The sequence below is a fragment of the Varroa destructor genome, unplaced genomic scaffold (assembly GCF_002443255.2).
Source record: "Varroa destructor unplaced genomic scaffold, Vdes_3.0 BEIS01000006.1, whole genome shotgun sequence".
In the NCBI taxonomy this organism is placed as follows: domain Eukaryota; kingdom Metazoa; phylum Arthropoda; class Arachnida; order Mesostigmata; family Varroidae; genus Varroa; species Varroa destructor.
Window position 1 is genome coordinate 8,251,987 of NW_019211459.1, and position 20,765 is coordinate 8,272,751.

General features: G+C 42.8%; 1 protein-coding gene across 9 annotated transcripts in view; it reads left to right on the plus strand.

Moving 5' to 3' along the window:
• The window catches only part of LOC111252244 (uncharacterized), a 132,994-nt gene that overhangs the window by 84,539 nt on the left and 27,690 nt on the right, over positions 1-20,765 (plus strand). For all 9 annotated transcript variants that reach the window (XR_015330344.1, XR_015330343.1, XR_015330345.1 and 6 more), the window contains 2 exons: positions 15,732-15,862; positions 16,958-17,189. Coding sequence is in view for 6 of the 9 variants with exons in the window: in XM_086993119.1 (XP_086849245.1) it covers positions 15,732-15,862; positions 16,958-17,189 (363 nt within the window). In the remaining 3 variants the exon portion in view is untranslated. The remainder of the gene's footprint in view (positions 1-15,731; positions 15,863-16,957; positions 17,190-20,765) is intronic.

Genomic DNA, 20,765 nt, shown 5'->3' on the forward strand with positions numbered 1-20,765 from the left:
CAATCCAGCTTTTTTAATTAATCAGACCTATTTGATGCTCTCTGTCCTATGCACGAAACACGAGTCGTTAATCGTGCGCGCTATAACACGAGCGGTGAAAATGTACTGCTAGTCTATTAGCTACAAACCAAACCCATGTCCTGTTCGCTCTCACAGTCGATCAGCCTCATCAGGAACGGGTCTAAGCGATAACTCACGGCGTTCGGTGCATCCAATTTAATAGGTTGAGTTTGTGATACATATAAACGTATATATATATATATACGTAAGTTGGCTGTACCGGGCGGACACTGCCGTTCGCTGTACTGACTCTACGATGGGATCAACGGTAGCAAAGAAAGCAACGGCTATTTTAACACTTCGATACCTGTCTCGCCCATTGGCACTCGCTATGGTACTATGCTGCTGCTGCGTCTCCTTCGCATCTGCTTTTTCAGTTAGTAGTCGGATGTTTGTCACAAGTACGACGCACCGCGACGACGTTGCTGTTTACTTCTTTTACGTAAAGCAGAACAATGCCATGCGATGAGGCCAGTCGGCCTGACCTAGTTCGCCGCTCGCCTATCGTCCCCCAGGAGGAAAACTTGAACATGGATTGTCTAATGGGGTAACTGGCGCTCTATCTATCTGCCCATTTTGTACCTACAATTACTCTTTGAGATGATATTGCTGGGGGTAGTGGTAATAGCTTTGAGTACTATTAGAAACCGGTAATAGCCGTTAGGTGCGGTGACAACGAAAGTGATAACGGGGTCACTCTGGGCGAGTTATCCTGACGCTGCTGCCCTTGCGGGGTCGCTGCATGGAGTTTGTTATACAGGACCGAGTCACTACATTAGTATAACGTATTGTCTGAGAACAATTTGTTGAAGCAGAATTATAGATTTCTGTTTTGCTTTGTCGAGACTGAGCCGGTATGGCAGAGCAACTCCGTCCGTATATCTGCCCGGCGACTTTTACGCTGGCTCCACACCATCAGAGAGACGAATCCGCGTTCGTCACTTGGGGAGCTACCATTTTCTACTTTCTATATATGTATATATAAAGTCGTTAACGTTTTTAATTGTGATGATCCGCACTTTAGGCAGGTAGGAGACAACCCTTATAAATATGTTAGTTACGGTATAGAGATAATTACGTTCGGCGACACGAACAAAGTAGATATCTACAATTAACATATGAGTCGCGTATAAGTGCAATTTCTTATTCTTAAGTAATTTTGAGCGGGGGTGTCTACCCCCTTCAGTGAAATCCGATGATACTAACGGCGATTCGTTGCGCCAAACAAACCTGTGTACGAGTTCGTGGCAATAGAACACGTAATCTACATTACTAACTAAATTTAACCGCATATAATGTCGACTGGTTGGAGGCGACTAAATTGGCTATGGGCCAAATAGAATTCATTGAATGCAGTACATTCCTTCAATAATTATTTTAACATGTTCACATCCATTTGATGTATATTGAGCTATGAACATTAGACAGCCGACGACAAAGGTGCACACAGCGTGTCCTGAAGTGGGTCAACTGCGAGCTCCGACAAGAACCCGCTTTGACAGAAGAACGATAAACATAATGTCTACGCCAAAACGGCGGTTCTTTGTAGCTGGCGTAATATTAAATGTATTTCCATGTGACACGCACGCGGTCCGCGTCAAAACATCAAAAATAACAACAGGATCGGACACCTTCAAGATGATAAAACGAGACCTAACCACCCCAGACGTTCAGCTATCTAGCGGATTTCCCGTCAACCAGACGTCCGATCAAGCGACGTGCAACCGACGCTCATGCCGGACGATGAAGCGGCCAATCAAATATAAAGCGAACGGGCCACATACAACCCGCAAGAGGCGATTTAAATATTTTTCACACGCAACAGACGAACAAGCGGAAAAAAGAAACAAACTATTACAAACAGTACTATAGCTCAATAACAAAAGTATATATATCTATATATATGTACATACATATATATATATATATATATATATATATATATGATACATAGGGAAGAAGAGGAAATAAAATAGATGATGACCTAATCTGCATTCCCGTTAAATTTTATCATTAAAGCGCGATCATTCGGTACGGAAGGGATAGTAATTCGAATAGGTTGACCCCCTTTACTTCAAGTAGCTCTTGCCTGAGATTTATTGATTTGTATTACTTATGCTATAACACACAATAACAATGGCATGACGAAGCTTTCAATGGACGCACCTTGTGGACGGAAGTACGAGCGTGCGAGAACTGGCTTAAATCAAGTTGTTTTTGACAAGTGAGGTCTAGATTTTCCTTTCCGGGTCGACGCTTGGTCTAGAGCGTTGTGCAGCTGCTCAATTTTGTTCAATTTCAAATATTCTGGGTCAGATTTGTCACTTAATCTAATTAGTTCTGATTACAGCAGTGCCATTTAACCTACGGAAGTAATTCTTTCAATTTCTATATAATTTTTTTTTGTGCCTCTAAAGCTTTCTAGACATTGAGTAGTTTGGGCATTCGTAGCTTCTAATACGCCCAAGTTGTAGTGCGTTCGTATTGTGCGATTTTAAATCTTCAGTTCTCCGCTTATGAGATCAAATTTTCAGAGCCTCGTTTTATTTCTGCTGTTTACAACAGTTCGTTGCTGCTATAAGAACGATTTGGAGGGTCTTGAAAGGGCCAGGTAGCTGTATCAGTAGTTCCTGCCCTCTCTAAACTATTTACCCAAAAGCCGTGCCGTGTAGTCGTTGAAAGACTGCTGCTCCGTATTTGACTGACATTCAGTTGGTGACAGACGATGCTGAAAAATAGGATTTTTGGACTCCGACCCCCTGCATCAGCTGTGCCGGCGCCAAAATAAATGACAGCCTTATCTTAAAATGGTATTGAGATAATTACTTCATTATCGATCACTATTATCTTACGATTTCACTAGCGAACACTGCTCTTGATAGCGTTTTGGACGCGCTCTAGCCCCTCCTTCCTCTCCGTCCCTCGCTCTGTGTCTCTCTTTCCCTATATATGGCAGACATATGGCATCTAGGTGTGTAGCACTCATCTAACATGAGTTATTACTCTGTACTCGCGATATTATACTTAAATTTATATGATACTTACTAAGGATTGCTTTGCACCGTGCCAAAGGCCGCTGCAAAGGTAACGCCCTAGCAGTTACAGACAAAAAAATGTTTTTATGATTTGTCTATTACTTACCTCGAAAATTTTGCATAGAATATGCTCGTTTTATTACATTCGTTACTGTAAATTGTTTTGCCTTATGAAAACATATTGTGATTTTCACAGCTATTTCGACAGATATGTCGAACGTTTTATGATACGATATAAATCCTACTGATCCTAAGGTACCTTGAGCGACGTTAGATGAACCGTATGTCTATAAGAACGCCATCTTGCTAATTATTTTCGACCGTTACGAACTAGTTGGCAGCGTTCCGAACAACGCACCTCTTGTGTAAGGAACGCCATTGCGAACAATGCGTTCCATTACAGGCGTTTATAGGTGGACTTAATCATCTCGTTCGTGTTATCTATAAACATCTACTTTATGTTCATATCGTATTGATACGATGCGACTATGTCTTCGAACGCCAATCACTTTAAACGTTCGCTGTTGCGGGAGCCGTCTGTGTCAGCTCGTTGCCTTCCAGCCTTGAATGCGTCTACGACACTGATTCTCGTCCTTTCGTATATTAAGCATAGTATATATGATGTACTTGTAATAGTGATGGCGTGTAGTTGTATGACTGTTTCTTTATAATATTCACTGTTTGCTGAGCCATTTGGTTGGCGATCGTCAGCGTGGGACGATGGACTAATGATAGTAGAAAGATTTCTCTGCACAAACCGCAATGAAGCGGCGGGAATACTGCTAACGAACGTACCCATGTTGATATAGCAGCGCGCAAGTGATATTATCTAGCGTTCCGGAAGCCCATTGAAGGAATAGGATGCGACGACTACAAGGAAGCCGGATTCGTTACAAATAAATTACTTTTAGGTCTCACGCCCGTTCTAGCTTTCGGGGGCTAGTGGGGCTGAACTGTGATACCGAGAGCGCTAGCCGGTCGCCGTTGGTACCAAAGGAATCTACTGATGGACGTAAGAGTTCGGTGGAATCGAAATGAAATTTCCATCATTTTCTAATAAAATACCACTTGTACAGTGTTGAACTGTTACCTTCCTTTTGGCTACAAATAATTTTCTATTTCAAAAAGAAACCTGTCCTTACCTCAAGTATTGCATCGTGTCTGGTTGAGTTGTTAGATTGCCATGTCGTCACGTGAAATTAAGAAAAAAAGACTTGTATTCATTTTAAGTTTCGAAGTTCCGCCTTTAGCCGAATTTGCCGCCTTTGTCTCGAGATTTGTCTAAGGTTTGATTTTCCAGTTTCATTACAGAACGCATACTGGTCACAGGCATATCATCATGGTTATCACTGGCAGTATCTGTGCGACCATTTCCAACGGTGCTTGATTTCATCTAACCGCGGTAGCCAGCTATTGCAATGGCCACATTCTGTTTTTGTTGCTCTTTTTTGGAATGATGCATACTGCCTGTAGATTCGTTGTTTGATATTTGCGCTAGCAAGTCCTGCAGTGTTACCCTACAATAGGACTTTCGTCACAAAACATATTGCTAGCTGCGCGTTCTGTTGGCTGGCAGCTGAACTGGCAGCTGTTACCATGGTATGGCCATGATCGGATCCAGTAAAAGTGCGAAAATCGCACTAGGCACACAAATGCTATATAAAGTAAGCTTTTTACCTTTGTTTCGGATGCAATGCCAGCCTTTAATGTGGTGTTGTCTCATAAACGCGATGTTAATGTTCATTTTTTGTTCGTAGCAGCATAAACGTTTTCACCAAGCAATATCTGTTTAAACAAAAACAGACGTTGGCATATTTGTTAGAGTAGCTTGGGCCGACTAGGCCTACTATAAATAGCTAGATTGCAGATGTTTACTTTCTCACTAATAACAATTATAATATAGACACGATACTGATAGTAAAGCTTGAGTACGACGTCCACCACGAGTCTGGGGTGGCGCAGACAGATAAGCGGCCAGACGCTGCCAGTTCGGCTAAGATAAAAAAAATCATAGAACTTTCCAAGTTCACATCATTAGCACACATTATAGTAATTGTTTATTTGAAGGCGGCTGTCATGTTTGTAGAACACGTTGCACAAGAGTTACACTGGTCTGAAAGCGGTTCAGGACAGAACGAGGCGAAAAATATGCGGGGCAGCAATGCATCCGTGGTTATTTTCTATAGCATACGTCGATGTTTATGGGAACCGTTAGTACGAAGCGTTAACCCGAAACACCAGCCAAATATTCTATACAAGCATATGGATCCGCTCATTCGCTCGACAACACGACCATTAAAGTACTGAAAATCAAAGTACAACTTCGAACAGAGCTAGGTCTTTAGGTGAGCGACTTCCGAGCGAATTCTAGCCCCCATCCATTCTAGCGAAATCCATCTGCCCCAAGTATTTTTATATACGTATAGCTGCTACTTGCTACTGAAACCTATCTCTTAAGCACCTTTTCGGGCAAGCACCTTGCATACGCAATCCTATTTAAAGGTATCATTCTGTATAGTTTGTTTCCGGGTAGCAACTATGTTCATTAATCGATGATTGGGTACCTTACGTAAAGAGGTTTGAATAGGCGTTCGTTATAGTTACGATGCGATATTTCATAAACAAGCAAATTAATCATTTAAGTCAGTTCATTCACTGAACGATCATTATCCTGACCTACTTCTCTGTGATGTACGAAATGAGGTCTGGGGGTAGTAGTCTTCGCATGTTTTCGTACAGCTTTTGATGTCATGCGCGTCCTACCGATGGTCATCCGCATTCGTAATTTTTCTCTTTTAAACCCCCAGCTCCCACACGCGGGTATTACTTACTATCTGACATATAATATGCATATATTTGAAAAGGAAAATGCGTCAGTTAGACTCGTTCATTGATTCCTATAACCGAACTCAGACGTACATATGCGTCGGTGTCTATCGTCATTTCGCTGTACAGTTCGTGATACGATATACAGAATCATAAAGAGAGAACCAGGCACGCGTTGCGTTCTATTTTTATAGTACTTTTACCGCAGTATCATCGGACGGCGCTGCAATAGCAGACGAAAAACACATAAATCAAAACATCTACTCAACAACACTCCGCTACAGCTTATCCTGTGGTGTCCCTGTTGACATGCGTAATGTTTTGTACCTACGTCCACTGCTGCTGGGGTTGTCCGTACCGTTGCGTGTGCAGATACGCGTCCTATACGCTGCAGCTATGAACTAAGGACATCGAATGCGCTATCTGTCGCTGCGGGTCAGGCATTGATCGCGTACGTTTCCCTCTGGAACGACGGTCCGAAGCTACTTCGCTATTAAATTCCTTTCTACCTGGACATCGTTTAACCTAGACACCTTTAGAGATGTTAGTGTTTTAAGCTTCAAAGATACCCAAACGCCTACTTACGCAGACAGACATACCGACTCACTATGGCTGTTAAGCCTCATTTTGAGGCAAATGTTACGACCGGTTCAGGCTTCGGCTTTAGCTCGACAACACGTGGTTCTAGCGGTTCATAGCTTCTGTATTATATCGATTTGCGGACGACACTCGTATATTTAACTTTTTTCTATCCGACTCTAACCGATAGGATAAGATTCGATGATAGTCTGACAGTTGCTTGATGATGATGATGGAATTGCCTCAGTAAGTTGGCAAGATATTTAATTAAAAGACTTTCTTCTGAATTCGAAAATACTCGCACGCTACTAGATCAGTTTCCTTCAGATGGGTAGCTTTGCGACGGCGGAAGCTTACCAAACGTATCAATCATACTGTGATTGCCAGGGACAGAGTGATTTTGCAAGCAATTACCATGAAACACAACGATAATGCATTTCGATTGCGGGGATATTCTTATGAAGCTGTTTCGCCGTGAAGGAAGCATATAATTATTGTATGATCGTAATATCAAAAACTGTTTCTCATAGATGAAAGGCAGGAAATTGTCCATTTACTGTTTAGTCGAGAATAAATGCAATGAGCGAAAAAAAAAAGATGTAAGCAAAGTCAAGCCGCACTGGGGGCCAGGTCTACGTGAAATTTATGGATACACACATGATTGTATCTATGTAGCACATGTAGCACGACACGTAACCTTTCCGGAAGTAAACCTGTACAGCCGGAACAAATTGGCCAGTTAAGTTATTAGACCAACTTCATGAATGAACCAAAACAACAATTAGCTTTCTTCAGACATTTTCACTGTCGTATTACTAAAGCGTTATCGCACCGCCCCTGCCGTACCAGCTGAACACCTCACCCTAAGGCACATTTGATCCACCCGTATGTACGAAAAGGCGTCTATACGCTGAACGCCATAATGATTTATTTAGTATAGATTTAAGTTAAATAATAGTTTCCGATCCGGTGAACAATTTCGAACGCCAACATTCGTAGGCGTTAATGCTCATCAGGTTATCGTAGTTATCGGAGTAATCATACACAGACAAGGTCTTTGTATCTTCAAATATTTCGATTATTATTTTGATAATGTAGGTCCTAATTTGCTTACTATATAAATATAGTATTCGTTGTGTAGATTATTTGCATTTGGGCTTTTCTGGGATAAATTTACTCTGAATTAACAAACTGCTCGTTTCCAATAACGACAACCCGACCCAGTTAAAAAAAAAAAAGCAGTTGTTATGAACGTGCATAGAATATTAAAAGTGGAGAAGTACTATGTTATATCCTCGGACCCCCACGTGTGGATCCTTAAGTCAGAAGCCACGTCTTGTTACCCGGATGGCACGTCCTGCCGCCCGATATGTTTACTGTGCGTAAAGCATAGTCCCATGCGCAGGGTCGCAGTCGCAGTCCAAGATCGTCATCAACCTGGGCACGTGTTTCTGTTTCGCTCGTCAGTGTTTACCTAGAGCGATGGGGGCACTTGTTGCACTTAGGTTTGCTGACGGTCGCATGTCTATGCTCCTCTGTTTAGCTGAGGACCACGTTTTGTCAGCCTGTCTCAGGCTCCTCTGAATATCTCCTATTCCGCCATGTGTTTCGAACGACAATGATAGAATTCGTGACGACGACTCATAAGCGTATTATATGTATAATAATTATCAGCCAATTATAGCAATGAGATGATACCGAGCTTGTGTGATATAAGTACAGGTTGAGATATACCGCTGGTTTATTTCAGCGTCATTTCAATTGCGTCAATTATTACACATGTGACGGTTCTCCCGAGAAACAGTGACTAACAATCACGGGCACACATCAACGGGTGCACATACGCATACACTCAGACAAAGATCCGAGCGAACGTCTCCACAATGCTATTTGAGGGCCGTTAGCTGTAGCGTTCGTGACAACGTGACGAAAGCGCTCTGACGTCAAACAATCTATATGCTTCTCCATTAGCTTTTTTTTGTCCATGACAATAAATGGGCGACTCCTGAAAAACAGGGAGGATCGAATCAGACAGCCAGAGTGAAAAGATAGAAAAGCGGGCGTAAAATGGGACGACAGGTAAGTAACTGCTCTGTCAACAAGCTGTCAAATTGCAGGGAATAGTCGCCGTGTTCCGGATGGACCACACCAGCGATAAAGGTGCCATTGAAAACCACGTTGCAAAATAAAGTTCTTCAAAGGATTTTCGTCTCTTACTAATGGCGTAGCGGGTAACGTGTTCGTCTGACAAACCTAAAGGACACGTGGTGATTTTGGATTTGAATCCGACCATGAACACGTTTCATTTCATATTGGGAGTTATCCATCTGACGGAATGCCTAACAATAGTGCCGGACATAAAATTCGGACAAATGAAGGTTCTTATATAGTTATTTGATGAAGAACATCATTTTTAGTTATCGAACTATTCAAGTTCACTTAGTAATAATATTAATCAAGAATAAACAATAAAAGCAGACACATATTCCCGACGGGCGTTACGCTCATGAGCTTAATATATAGCAATGTATAATAGTTTTTTTTCCATCAGCCTTCTTCCAATCGCTAAAGAACCATACTAATACCAGGCAAACAATTTCCTCGTAGAAAAATGTGCAAATTACACTTAAGTTCACATCTACTGTGTAGGGCAGAGCGTGAAAGAAGAAAATACGAATATGTCCATAGTGCCTGCGCAGTCGTTTACCCAACTTCTCAGTCGGTTAAAGGACGATACGATGCTAGACGGCGCAAAAGCTACAAATGGCTCTGAGTCAAGCGCATGACAGTTGCTACATCGTATCGCCATCATGCCCCATGGTTTCCCACAGCCATTCGCGATGTATGAATGTGTGCGCGTACGTGCTAGCGTGCAAGCGAGCGATAGTGTTGCCGTCTATACAACGTGGAAAGCGTTCCCTTGTAGCTGTTTTGCTCTTGCCTTGTAACGACCGCGGATCGGTGCCGTTGCTACGTTGCACAAAGAACCTTCTTCAGTTGCTACTGCCGCCGCTGTTTTTGTTGTTGTTATTATTATTGTTATGTTCCCATCCATTAAAGTAATGCGGAGTTTTCGAAGACGTACGTGCAGCGATACCCCTCTACGTACTGACCCTCTGTATACTCCGCTAGTGATTCCGCGTTTGCTGCTGATGAAACGGAGAGGCTAGTGATGACCTGGATTCCCAATTACGTTTCCGATAGCGCCGGATCCTGTGTAGCGATGTCCTGTAGGTGGAAGAAAGCTGCATGGAAATGTTTGAAGAGGTAGCATCTATTATTCCACGTGGCCGTAGTAATTTGGCGTTGCCTATTCGTCAAGTGGATTTTAGGAAAGCGTTGCTTACCGTTGTCTTTGTTGTTGCCGCTAAAAGAATGGTTCGGCGACTTATGGTAACCGTTTGATTGACGGCGGCACAGTTTGCAGCTGCAACAAAGGTAGTGCAATTAAGGCTGCCAGCTTCGCTGTTGCTATTGTTGCTACGGCTGTTTAAACGCAGCATAAGTGGGGAGACCTTGTTGCCGTTTGGTGAAATCTCGCTCGCACCCTTTACCTGCTTGTATCGAATCGTTCTAGTAAATTGTAGTAATATATATATATATATATATATATATATAGCAATATAAAATAAAAAAAGATCCTTATATTTTTCCTATAAGCATACTGTTACCAGACGATTGTCACGGACCTAAGATTGCAATTGGGTTAGGTAGCTTGATATTAATCTACTTACTAAACACTTACGCAATTATTGTTCAGTATGCAAAATATCTTAATAATGGTGCAGTTGTTGGCGGCCTTGCTTGGCATCAGACAACAGAAATCTGCATCTCTTTTCGTTGAGCTCCTAAAAAAATCCAAGAGATTCCGCTACTTCCTACACCCGTTCGTACGCGTTGTGAAAGCGTGTGCATTATGGGAAAGTTGAAATTTTCAACTACTCGTTAGTTATTCCTGCTAAAAGAAGCTTGTAAGCCAACCAGCATCACCTATGCTATATTCCACCGTACCGACTCTCATCAACTCCCATTGACTGTTGTAAATCATCACCATTCCGCTTATTCTTGGGCAATTATATACTTGTAGACTATTAGTTATGTTCCCGTTTGCGTCGTCTATGGGGCACCGAGAGAAACAACAGCCACGGATCTAAAGAGTCGCCACATGGCTTGACGTAGAAACTACGCAGCCCACCTGCAGGCCATGTCCACGACGCTACGAAAAACAGATGGGATTGTGGAGGTCTCGGTAGTGCTAATCGCATTACATTGTGCGGACAGTAAGTACGAGCCAGGAAGCACCGTTCAACAAATCGATATGTCCTGAGTATCTTCGGCTTTAACAGCTTTAACTGCAACACATTATTGCATAGTTTTTTATTTCTGCATGTGCATGCGTGACTGCGCACAACAGTATGTCGCTTCTGCATGTACCATGCAAAAGGCGAAATAGCTCTGAATGTTGCCGCTTCCAATCAGTGAATGTGTGGTTTTAAGCGTAGCGTCCAACAGCTGCCTCAACAACGTCGGTTGCGACAGTTGTTAATACAGATGATATATTAACACTCATTCATATATCGAGGAAATATATACTGTGGCCAGTTCCTGTGTCTTGATTCAGCCGATGATAAGCCAAGATAATCCAAATGGCGGCAACGGGAAACGAAAAAAAATGCAACACTAATGACCCTAATATGGACGCCTAATGTTGTCAGGGTATTTAATCGATGGCGATTGCTTCAGTCTTCCGGTCAGCCGGTTGCAATTTTTGCTGTCTTCGTGACGTTCAGCTCAAATTATGCTCTTCGACCCGTCTGGTTAATGTTAGTCGTTGTTGTTTGTCTGCCGCCATCGAACAGTTTGACGTGCGACGTTTAGGCGACACAACAGGACGCGCCTAGATATAGCTAATCCTAGGAGAAGCCCCGGCTTGCTAGCCGAATAGAATATGGGGCAATGGTCCCACCGCGAAAATTCTGCCGCGAAGCGAATGTTACATTGTGCCACCCTCCACCTGCTGCTTACGCTGCATCGTCGCCATATCTCCTATTTGCCTTTTTTGTATGCGTATGTTCCAGCATCTAAGAAACTAGACTGGGCGTGTTTTCGCGCATCTGTGCGTTTCTGTGTGATTAGGTGCTCGAATTGATTAAAAAAGGAAGATGGAGTTAACGGAAAAAGGGGAGTAAAGCCTCCTGGAATGAAATGAGATGCAGCTGGAATATCCACGTAGTTACACGGTTCGCCGTCAGTAGAACGAAAATGTCGCCCGATAAAAGCGACGGCGACAACTGCAGTTATGAAGATTTTGTCATAAGCCGTCTGTTGTTGTGGCGACAAAGACATCTCCGTCAGGCGCTGAAGGCTAAACCGAAGAAGCTAACCGTAGAGGTTAATAGAATTTCGTGTATGTGTGTGAGAACGAGGTTGTCGTACCGGATTCTTCGAACGGACCCTATAAATTGCCACATCCGCTGCGCATGGTCCTGACTGTGACTGTAAAGTAACAAAAGTTGATGTTCACCTATGGTAAGGCGACCGGTTAGTTACTGATATAGCCGACAGGAGACGGACATCATAAGCGGCACCGAATCAGTGATAAACTAGTTCTACTCTGCGACGGCCAGTAACAGTGATTCGATAGTCGACGTGTCGCTGTGAAGTCTGCGACGACATGGTATCTTCTCGTATGAGAGACAAGAGCAGCACCATAATGCTTCGTTTATGGGGCGGCTAGGCATCCAGCCAGCCTGCGTGCCTTGGGCGGAGCGGAGAAACCTCTTTCTTGCCTACGAAGCGTTATCAGCTGTAATGGTTGGGTGAGTCGCGCACCGTTGTGGACATTCAACACAGACAAACAGCTTGGCCAGTCGCTCGTAAGCTGGCTGTTTGACGCTGCTGCTGCCTCTATCACGACCATATATACTTGTAGTACACTTGCCATCCACTTGTGCTATTGACGTAGTAGATGCTGTCATTGCCATCGATGCCACCGCCGCAGCCATAGCGACAGCACAGGCAGGATCGGCACCAGCCACTTCACAGCCAGAATCGGTTCCTACGCGCTATGCGTGGTCCGACACGCGCTAATCCGGCGGCGCGCGCTAGTTCATGGTATTTTCTAGCGGCAACATTGAACGCTCTAGCCGAGTTCCTAGGAGAGGCAACAGTAATCGAACAATCGTTAGTCCCTTCTTAGCGGTGTATGTATCGCGTTCCAGTCGTCATCGTCGATTTCGTTGTCGTGCTGATGTACGCTACGCCGTCGTGCAGCGTGCAGTGCCCATAACTGTGTGCAACTATGACCGTCAGTGTTGTTTCGTGCTGCTGCCGTTGTGCTGACAGTGGGAATGAATCTTCTGCTGGCTACTAGGGGCAACTGGTCAGGTGTCCCTCCCTAGCAGGAACTGACCATTAGTCAGAACGCACAACTACAGGAAATGATAACAGTGACATTCGCCGCCGCCGCTGCACGCAGAGCATCCCTTTGCTCTTTAGTTCTCGTGGTCGACAACTAGGACCGCTTCCGTACGAGCAAGCGGAACGGCAAACAGATGGCACTGCCGTCCTCGAACCCTGAGTGATCGAATGAATCAACCGACAAATGAAGGTCTAGAGCGACAACGTAGCTGCTGATGCTGCTACATCAGCGGCAACAAATCTGGACAAGTGGGACCGACGTAAACGTTGGTACTGACATTAGCGGCTTCAATACTCCCGCCGACCACCCTGAGATAAGGGCTGCTTCGCAAGCATTATCCAACAATGTGCGAATTGGCTTTGCATCTTCTGTTGTAGGTTAAAGTAACTAGCTGAAGGCGTTGCAGCGGAACACATATGGAAAACAACTGGTTCCTCATCGTATATTGTTACAGACCAGTTCTGGAAATCCGGCAACGATAATCTGACGTTGCTCAGGGCCTTTACGAACATTTAGTCAAACAGAGAATTTCACAGAAGAGTCAAACCATCGTAGCAACAGTGGCAAGCAGCGTCTGTCAGCATTCTAATCTCGGCATGACAATGAAAGATTTTCGCATTGCTCACCCACTGAACATATCGCCAAGAAATAGGAATACGCACTGGTTTCGCTCTATGGGGTAACGTCGCGCGCGTGTTAGGGTACGAGCAGTGCCCATCAACAGGGAAGTCTCTGTTTAGCGAAACAATGCGCGGGTGATTTTCTCGTCGCGTCGGATCTGTGGAAAAGGTCCATCTGTCGAGCTGATGTATCGTGAAATGATAATGGAAATCGATACCTTGAGTTTACTTATGTGGACTTGGTCGGCGGATGAAGTTCGCCTTCCCCCCTCTGTTAGTTCGAATATAGCAGTCATTTTTCTAATAAGTAGCTGAGACGTAAGCAATTCGTTTATCAGCATTTATTTTTTGCCAGAGTAAAACTGCCTACAACTAACTAGCGGCAATAGGAACGTTCGAGGTTTTCGGTTGAGCAGTGCCCGTGCTTGTGGATGTACACAGATGTCCTACGAACAACGATGAAATGTCGGCGACGTCGTCGCCTAGAGGAGGGGAAGGAAAAATTAGCCCGTGTGGCTTGTTCCAAAGTTGTGGATCTGACTTCTTTGAACTCGGCTGAGCTTCAGGCAGGTCTTTTGTGCGCTTTGATTCGGGCCGGTCACGCGATAATGGCCCTTATGCTCTGCGCCGTCAGGTTGCTGCGGAACAACGTGCCTCGTATTGAATTCGGTACGATACGTGGAGACTAGACAGTTGTACCTGGATTGTGAACTAGATAATATGGCTGTACGGATAGCTATTTCGTTGTCTGTTTACCTCTGGCGATCTCCCAATACTAAGATGATTAAATATTTACTTGTTATACATATATGGTTATGTAAATTGTTTTTAAGCCCAAGTGATTTTTGTAGTAGACTGTGTGTAGGACTGTTAATGACATTTGCTCGGGTCAATCGGGAATCATCTATTTATTACTGCTACATTGTCAGTAAACTTCGTACCGTAGATATGGTTGTCATTGATTACACGATAAGTGACGATAGTGTTTGATTGCTTTCGTCACTTTAGGTGGAATCAGTATATGATCGGCATACCCCCACTTCTCCCCGCAGCTCGAGATATGTAATTTTGTTTACGCTTGCAGCGGGTTCATCGTTGTTTATAGGGGAACGCTCGCTGATAAATACTTATCGGTGCCGAAAACTCAAATTGTGTATGTATGTGGGAATAGTATAAGGTCCCTCGCCTTCCCTTCTAGTAAATGCAGATGGCGCCAGACCCCAGCAGAAGCAGTACCAACGATAATGACATGCTGATTCGTAAGTCTAGAGCGGATCGGGACTAACTATACTGGCAAACACTAAACTTTGTGTAAATTATAGAAAAAAAAAATGCTATTATGTACCTGCTCGCCCACTACTACTGACAATAGCCTCCAAGCCAGTCTTTTCTTGTTTTGCCCTTTTGTTATATGCAAGGTAAATGGCGTTAAAACTGTATCGAAAAAAAAAAAAATTGATATTCAAAGTTCTCTTGCTTCGACACACGCATCCAGCGTTCAACTTTCTGTAAACGTCGGAGGTGGGGGCGCCAGCCAAATCGCGGGTAGCCTCGCAATGGCTATTCGTAAATTGAGTAACAGCTGTAATTTTCGGATCCGTCAAATCTAACCCAGACTAATTAACCGCCAAAGTTCTTTTGGTCGTTTAACGTCGCTATTCGGCTTAGCTGTACAGGTGTGAAAAGCGTGTGCCGTGTAAACGAGTATCATTGTACAAGTCCAAGGTGTGCCTATTCATCTTGGTGCTTTTTTTTTTTCAATACGAAACTGTACATGTTATGTTTTTTTTTCCTATTCATTGCTGCACTGTTTTGTCCTATAACAGCAGCTTAATTCACCGAAAGAAAATAAGGACGAGTAATCGATGAATCTTTGGCAATTAGAAGTGTTACTATTATCGTTAATAGTGCAATTGTTCATAAATATGAGAACTATGCAGTAGAATCTATGTATTGGCGTTTCGGATTTAGAGCTGTCGGATTTTATATATATTGTACTATAATAGAATACAAGTACGTACTAGATGGTGGAATTTTTTAATTTTATTTTACCTTTGTGATTGTTAATCAATCTGTGGGCCTTTTTTTCTCGAATTCACTATATGCCAATTGTCCCATATATTCGCCTAATTGTGTACGCGTATCCTGAAAAAGTGTTCAATATTCTTGACCTTTTTTTGCTCGTTCTAGGCCTCGACGACAGAAATGTCCCGAAAGCAGTTCGAGCGACAGAAAATACAACGTCTACGCCGATCACAGCCACTAGCCAGTCCCAAAATGGTCTGTCCGTCACTGGCGATGCCAGAATAAGTCCGGCTAAGGTAAGCGCTTACCGTTACATCCCATTACATTTCTTCAACAATCGCTAAATTAACTGCTCAGTCGAACATAGTTTCAACATGCAGCGTCTAAAAATCGTCGATGAGATAAAATGTTATTACTTGTCAGATTTCGCCGACAGGACAACTCGTGATATTCTTTACCTGATTCTACATGCAAAACACTAACATGATAGTGAAGAGCACAAGATAATGAGATGCTGATACCACTATCATTGCGCGAACTAGTGACCGCTAATTTTCATATCGCTGACCCGTTTGTGGAAATTATAAACAGCATATGAGTGTGTTCCGTTTTTCCTCAAGTCGATGTAAATGTTCATTGTTGAAGACTAGCAGTCTTCGTTCAGTAGACTCAATCAAATCAACAATCGGATATTCATAGTTCTATTATTATTATTATTATACATGGAGGCTATTGAATATTCAGAGAACACCACGCACCGTATGTATATACAATACCGGCGCTGTCTGAGGAAGTTACTCTGATCGCCAAGATTCAGTAGTTTATTGAAAGCAGATTAAAGATTTTCAACTGTATTACCAGTGTGTGCACTGCGTTAAAAATCTAGTCGTCCGCGTAACATATGCGCGTTAAAGTGTACGAACGTTATGGCGTCGATTGTGTCGACCGTTTTGTTCAGAATCTCTACTTTTAATATAGTTCCTTCAGTAAAATGTGACTATATCCATTGTCTAACATGTACATTAGCTCTTATACCAGCAACAATTTATATATATATGTGTATATATATATATATATATATATACACATATATATATATATATATATCATAAACAAATGAACGATTTCGATGAAATAAATACTACAGCATTGTTGATAACTGATAGATTTAGTTGAATGGCAAATGCGTTTAGATATATAGGGCATTCTACCATATACCTATTTATTTAGCACCCTTAATGCCACTAGTTGCTTGTCATTTATAACGGATCTATGGAGAATAAAATCATTATCAGCTTTTTGTTGAATCGTAGCATGCTTTCTAACCAAGAAGCGTCATTGCTTTGTCTTTTTTTTTTTTGCTGCTTTCGGACATCGGCATCGTTTTTCAGTCGGAATTTGAAAATGAAATCCTTCGTCTCGGCGAAACGTGTGAAGCTCGAAGCGTCGAGTTAACCGTAATACGCAGCGAACTCCGACGATCGTCCGTAGCATTTAGTGCAATGGCTCTTGCAGCTCAATATTGGAGCGAGAGGTTAAAGCGCACGGAAGGCTATTCCCAGCAACTCAAAGGCCAACTGCAAATGGCGGAAAAGGTCATCCTCAAGGCTCACAATGATATCGGTATGTATAGAATACATGTTACGGTCGAAAAACTTTCATGTTACATCGCAAGTGGTTACTAATTATCTAAAACGGTTCGGGGTGGATGTGCTTCAAGATCGCCTGAGTCGGACGTAATCGTATCATCTTCGTCTGGGACAAAAAAAATACCAGGATGTTTCTCGTATAGAAACCACAGTTGATGATACGGTTACCTAAATACGTGCGTTTGAATGCGCTCTTCATCTTTACAGGGAAAAACAGGACTAGGTTTAAGATAGCCCTCTAATTAACTTGAACTTATATCTTAATTAGCCACTGAATGTAACACAGTTCCTTTTTTAGGACCTTCAACGAATACTGCCATATGTCCAGTTTTTGTTCGATGTTACGTAAATATGCTTTTTTACGAATCAATCAACGTAGACGTGCCATCGTTAAACGAGAGAAAACAAAACTGAGCTCCAATTATTTACTAGTAACATCATAGTCACGTACCTTCATCACACGCCCCATTCATCCCAAAACGATTCATGCTGTAGGCGATGTAGCTCTTAAGGCTCAACACCGGCTAATTCTGTTACGTTACCCGCTAAAAGGTATCCGAACATGTTAGAAATCTTACCATCTCAACACTTAGTCGTTTTACTTCGTACATTCGTAAAGTGGGCCAAAGGTGTGATTAACTCAGCAAATTGACACATAGGTAATTCTTAACCGATTATTTCGTAAGATCAGCTCAGCAGTGAGCCTCATGTTGAACCGGATCGACATGCTCGTTCCGGCACATCAAGCGGCGTTGCCAACATTATCGTTATAAAATTCGTTCCTCCCGACGTTCTACGCTTGCTTCTGCTGAAGAAGCGGGCAGACTTCCTAGGCGTCCCCCGGGCGTCACAGACGGCCTGTTGTGGGTGGAGCAATGAAATCTTCGTTACGCTCTGCGGGTGCCTATTCCCTGCTTCGTTCCGGCGACTAAAGATATCGAGACAAACTGCGCTACGAGCCCGCTTTCACCTAGCTCCCACCATGTTTTTGCTTATTTTTCACTAGCTTGAACTGGCGTAGTTTATTTATATTCACCCAGATTTCCTTTTCTTTCTATTTTGGCTTTTCGTCTTATAGTAGGAAGTGAACAATGTAGCACCGAGTGCGGTTAACATGTACTATAGGCACGAGCTACAATGCAGAGTCATCGAAATTTCTGCGAGCGAACTATATAACAACGTGCAAAAATCAAATATAGGGGAGAAACGAAGAATGACTATCGATGCTATATAAATATACTTATTCCAGGTACATTGATGTTATGTTATTGATTTTAATCATGCGGTTACATATTTTCCCCGTTCCGAAACGTGTGTGAAAAAAAATGGAAAATAATTTTTACCAATCTGAATGTTTAGTTAGTAAAATTGACTTGTAAATCAGTATACAAATTAAACGAAAAATGCCGTCGAAAAATATTTCCCAGTGTACGATCTACGCCCAAAAACATTACGGTCTTCAAGAGTGTTGTATGTTTACCGTCATTATACGTATATATTTCTTCCCTGCCAAATCTGAATTGGATGTCGAGCCGTTTATAATAGAATATATATAACTATTTAACTAAACTGATCTACATATATTAAAGATCAGCAGAAATATCTGAGGAAAACCAAACAAAATACTTTATCTTTTCAATTCGTAAGGGCGCACTTGTTACTTTGGCTAGTCGTGTGAACGCGACATGCTCTAACAATCTTCTTATAGTTTCAAAATGAAGGGTTGCTAACTATCAATCACGGATAAAAATTTACATGTGCCGTCATCTGTATACGATAGTAATGAGAAGACAGGCTCCTGGGGTTGAACGAAGTACTAGTTAAATCTAAAGTTTTCGCTTCGTCCCAAAGAAGTTGAATGTCCGGTTTCTAATCGGCGGTCACTTGAATATGGAGCTGCATGGGTTGTGAAATGAACAGAAAAGCAGGATACTGCTTTCTATTTTTTGCGCCAAAACGGTTCCGCACCGGAACCAGGCTATTTGGCTAGAATGTGCCAGAAAACACGAGGCGCTACGCGGAAACGACTAAGACGACATCTAGCGACTAATTATCACAACTATCGTATTAGATCGTACAGATCGGTACATGCATTTGATTAGAGCAGAAATCGGCCATCCACATCGACTTTGAACATTAAACATTAAACTTCACAAAATCGCCTTAGCTATTTTTATAGTGAAATTAAACTGAGATGAGTTGAAAAATGTCTCCAGAACGTTCAAGTACTACTCAATCATTCCTTACTAATGAGACCCCCCCCCCCCCCCTACCGAAGATCAGTGACAGATCGAGCTGAATTTGTTTTTGAGCGCAGGAAGCACAGAGAAGCCGAGATAAAACACATTGCCGTTTGTAGTCTCATTCCTTTCCTAATTAAATGGCCCTAATCTTCCTTGTCGTGAAATAACATGTTCAGCCATTTATCAGGGTAACCCTATCCTTCAGCCATAACCATATAAGCCTATTATATATTAGTATCTTCTTGAGCCTGCAACTACTGTGTGTAATATTATTTATTTTCCCATACGCCCCGAGATTAGGTTTCTCTAAAGATCACCCACGATCATGTCGATGTCCTAAATTCCTTCTGAACTTACCTCTCTCAATTAGATCTATTTCGTAGGCTATGTACGACCACAATACGTACTGTGATTGGGTTTTCTTCTTCGACAGTGAGTTTATATCTACTGTGAGATAGCGCATCCTCGTCGCCCGTATCTTAGAGAATAGTCGGCAGACAAAGACATCGCGGGTGATTCGTGCCGGTGCCGCGATGGCGCCTGGCGTCGCTACACCGATCGAAAAACTGGGAGAATGCATTGTTCCGCAGCATTTCCACGTCTGAATTTGGCCGGCGTCCAAAAAGAGGCCAACGGCAAACAGCAAAGGGTATTAGTACGCGTAATGGAGGGGCCAACGCGTATTTCGAGTAGAGTCAAGGTGGCCATAGTTGATGGGAGGGGCGGTATTCGCCTCGTAGACTACATTATAAGTCAGTAATATACGTTTATTTTTTAAGCATCCGTGGCAAAACGTGACCGATAGAACAGAGGTCACACAAGAGAAAATGGAGTGAGAGAGAGAGAGCCTGCATCCAACAATAGGAAAGTTGTATTTGACGACCATGAAGTGTAGTTTATCCTGACATCGATAGCGAAACGGATTCAGCGCTTATTGATGTCCATTACGCATATGCTGTCCTCGGCTGGCAATCTTATCGTGATGCCTCGCAGACAATATGGGTCCTGCAGTGAGTCGCAACGCTTGCGTACCCCTTATTTTAAAGTTAAGTAGTTCACATAATTTAATCAATAGCTAGCTCGAGTGTGACTCCATAGCAGGCCTCCAGATGTTCCAGTTATCGAAGTGTTATCAGTAAAACACAGTTAGGCTAGACGTTGAAACGACCATCTTGTCTCTATAGCCCAGCAAACCTCAGTGGAACGACAGCTAAAATCTTACCCCAGTTCAATACGCTTTCTGTTCGAGTTGTCTTTTCTATTATCGCAGCTGTTCTTATTGTATCGCTCGTTCGAAACGAGAGCTG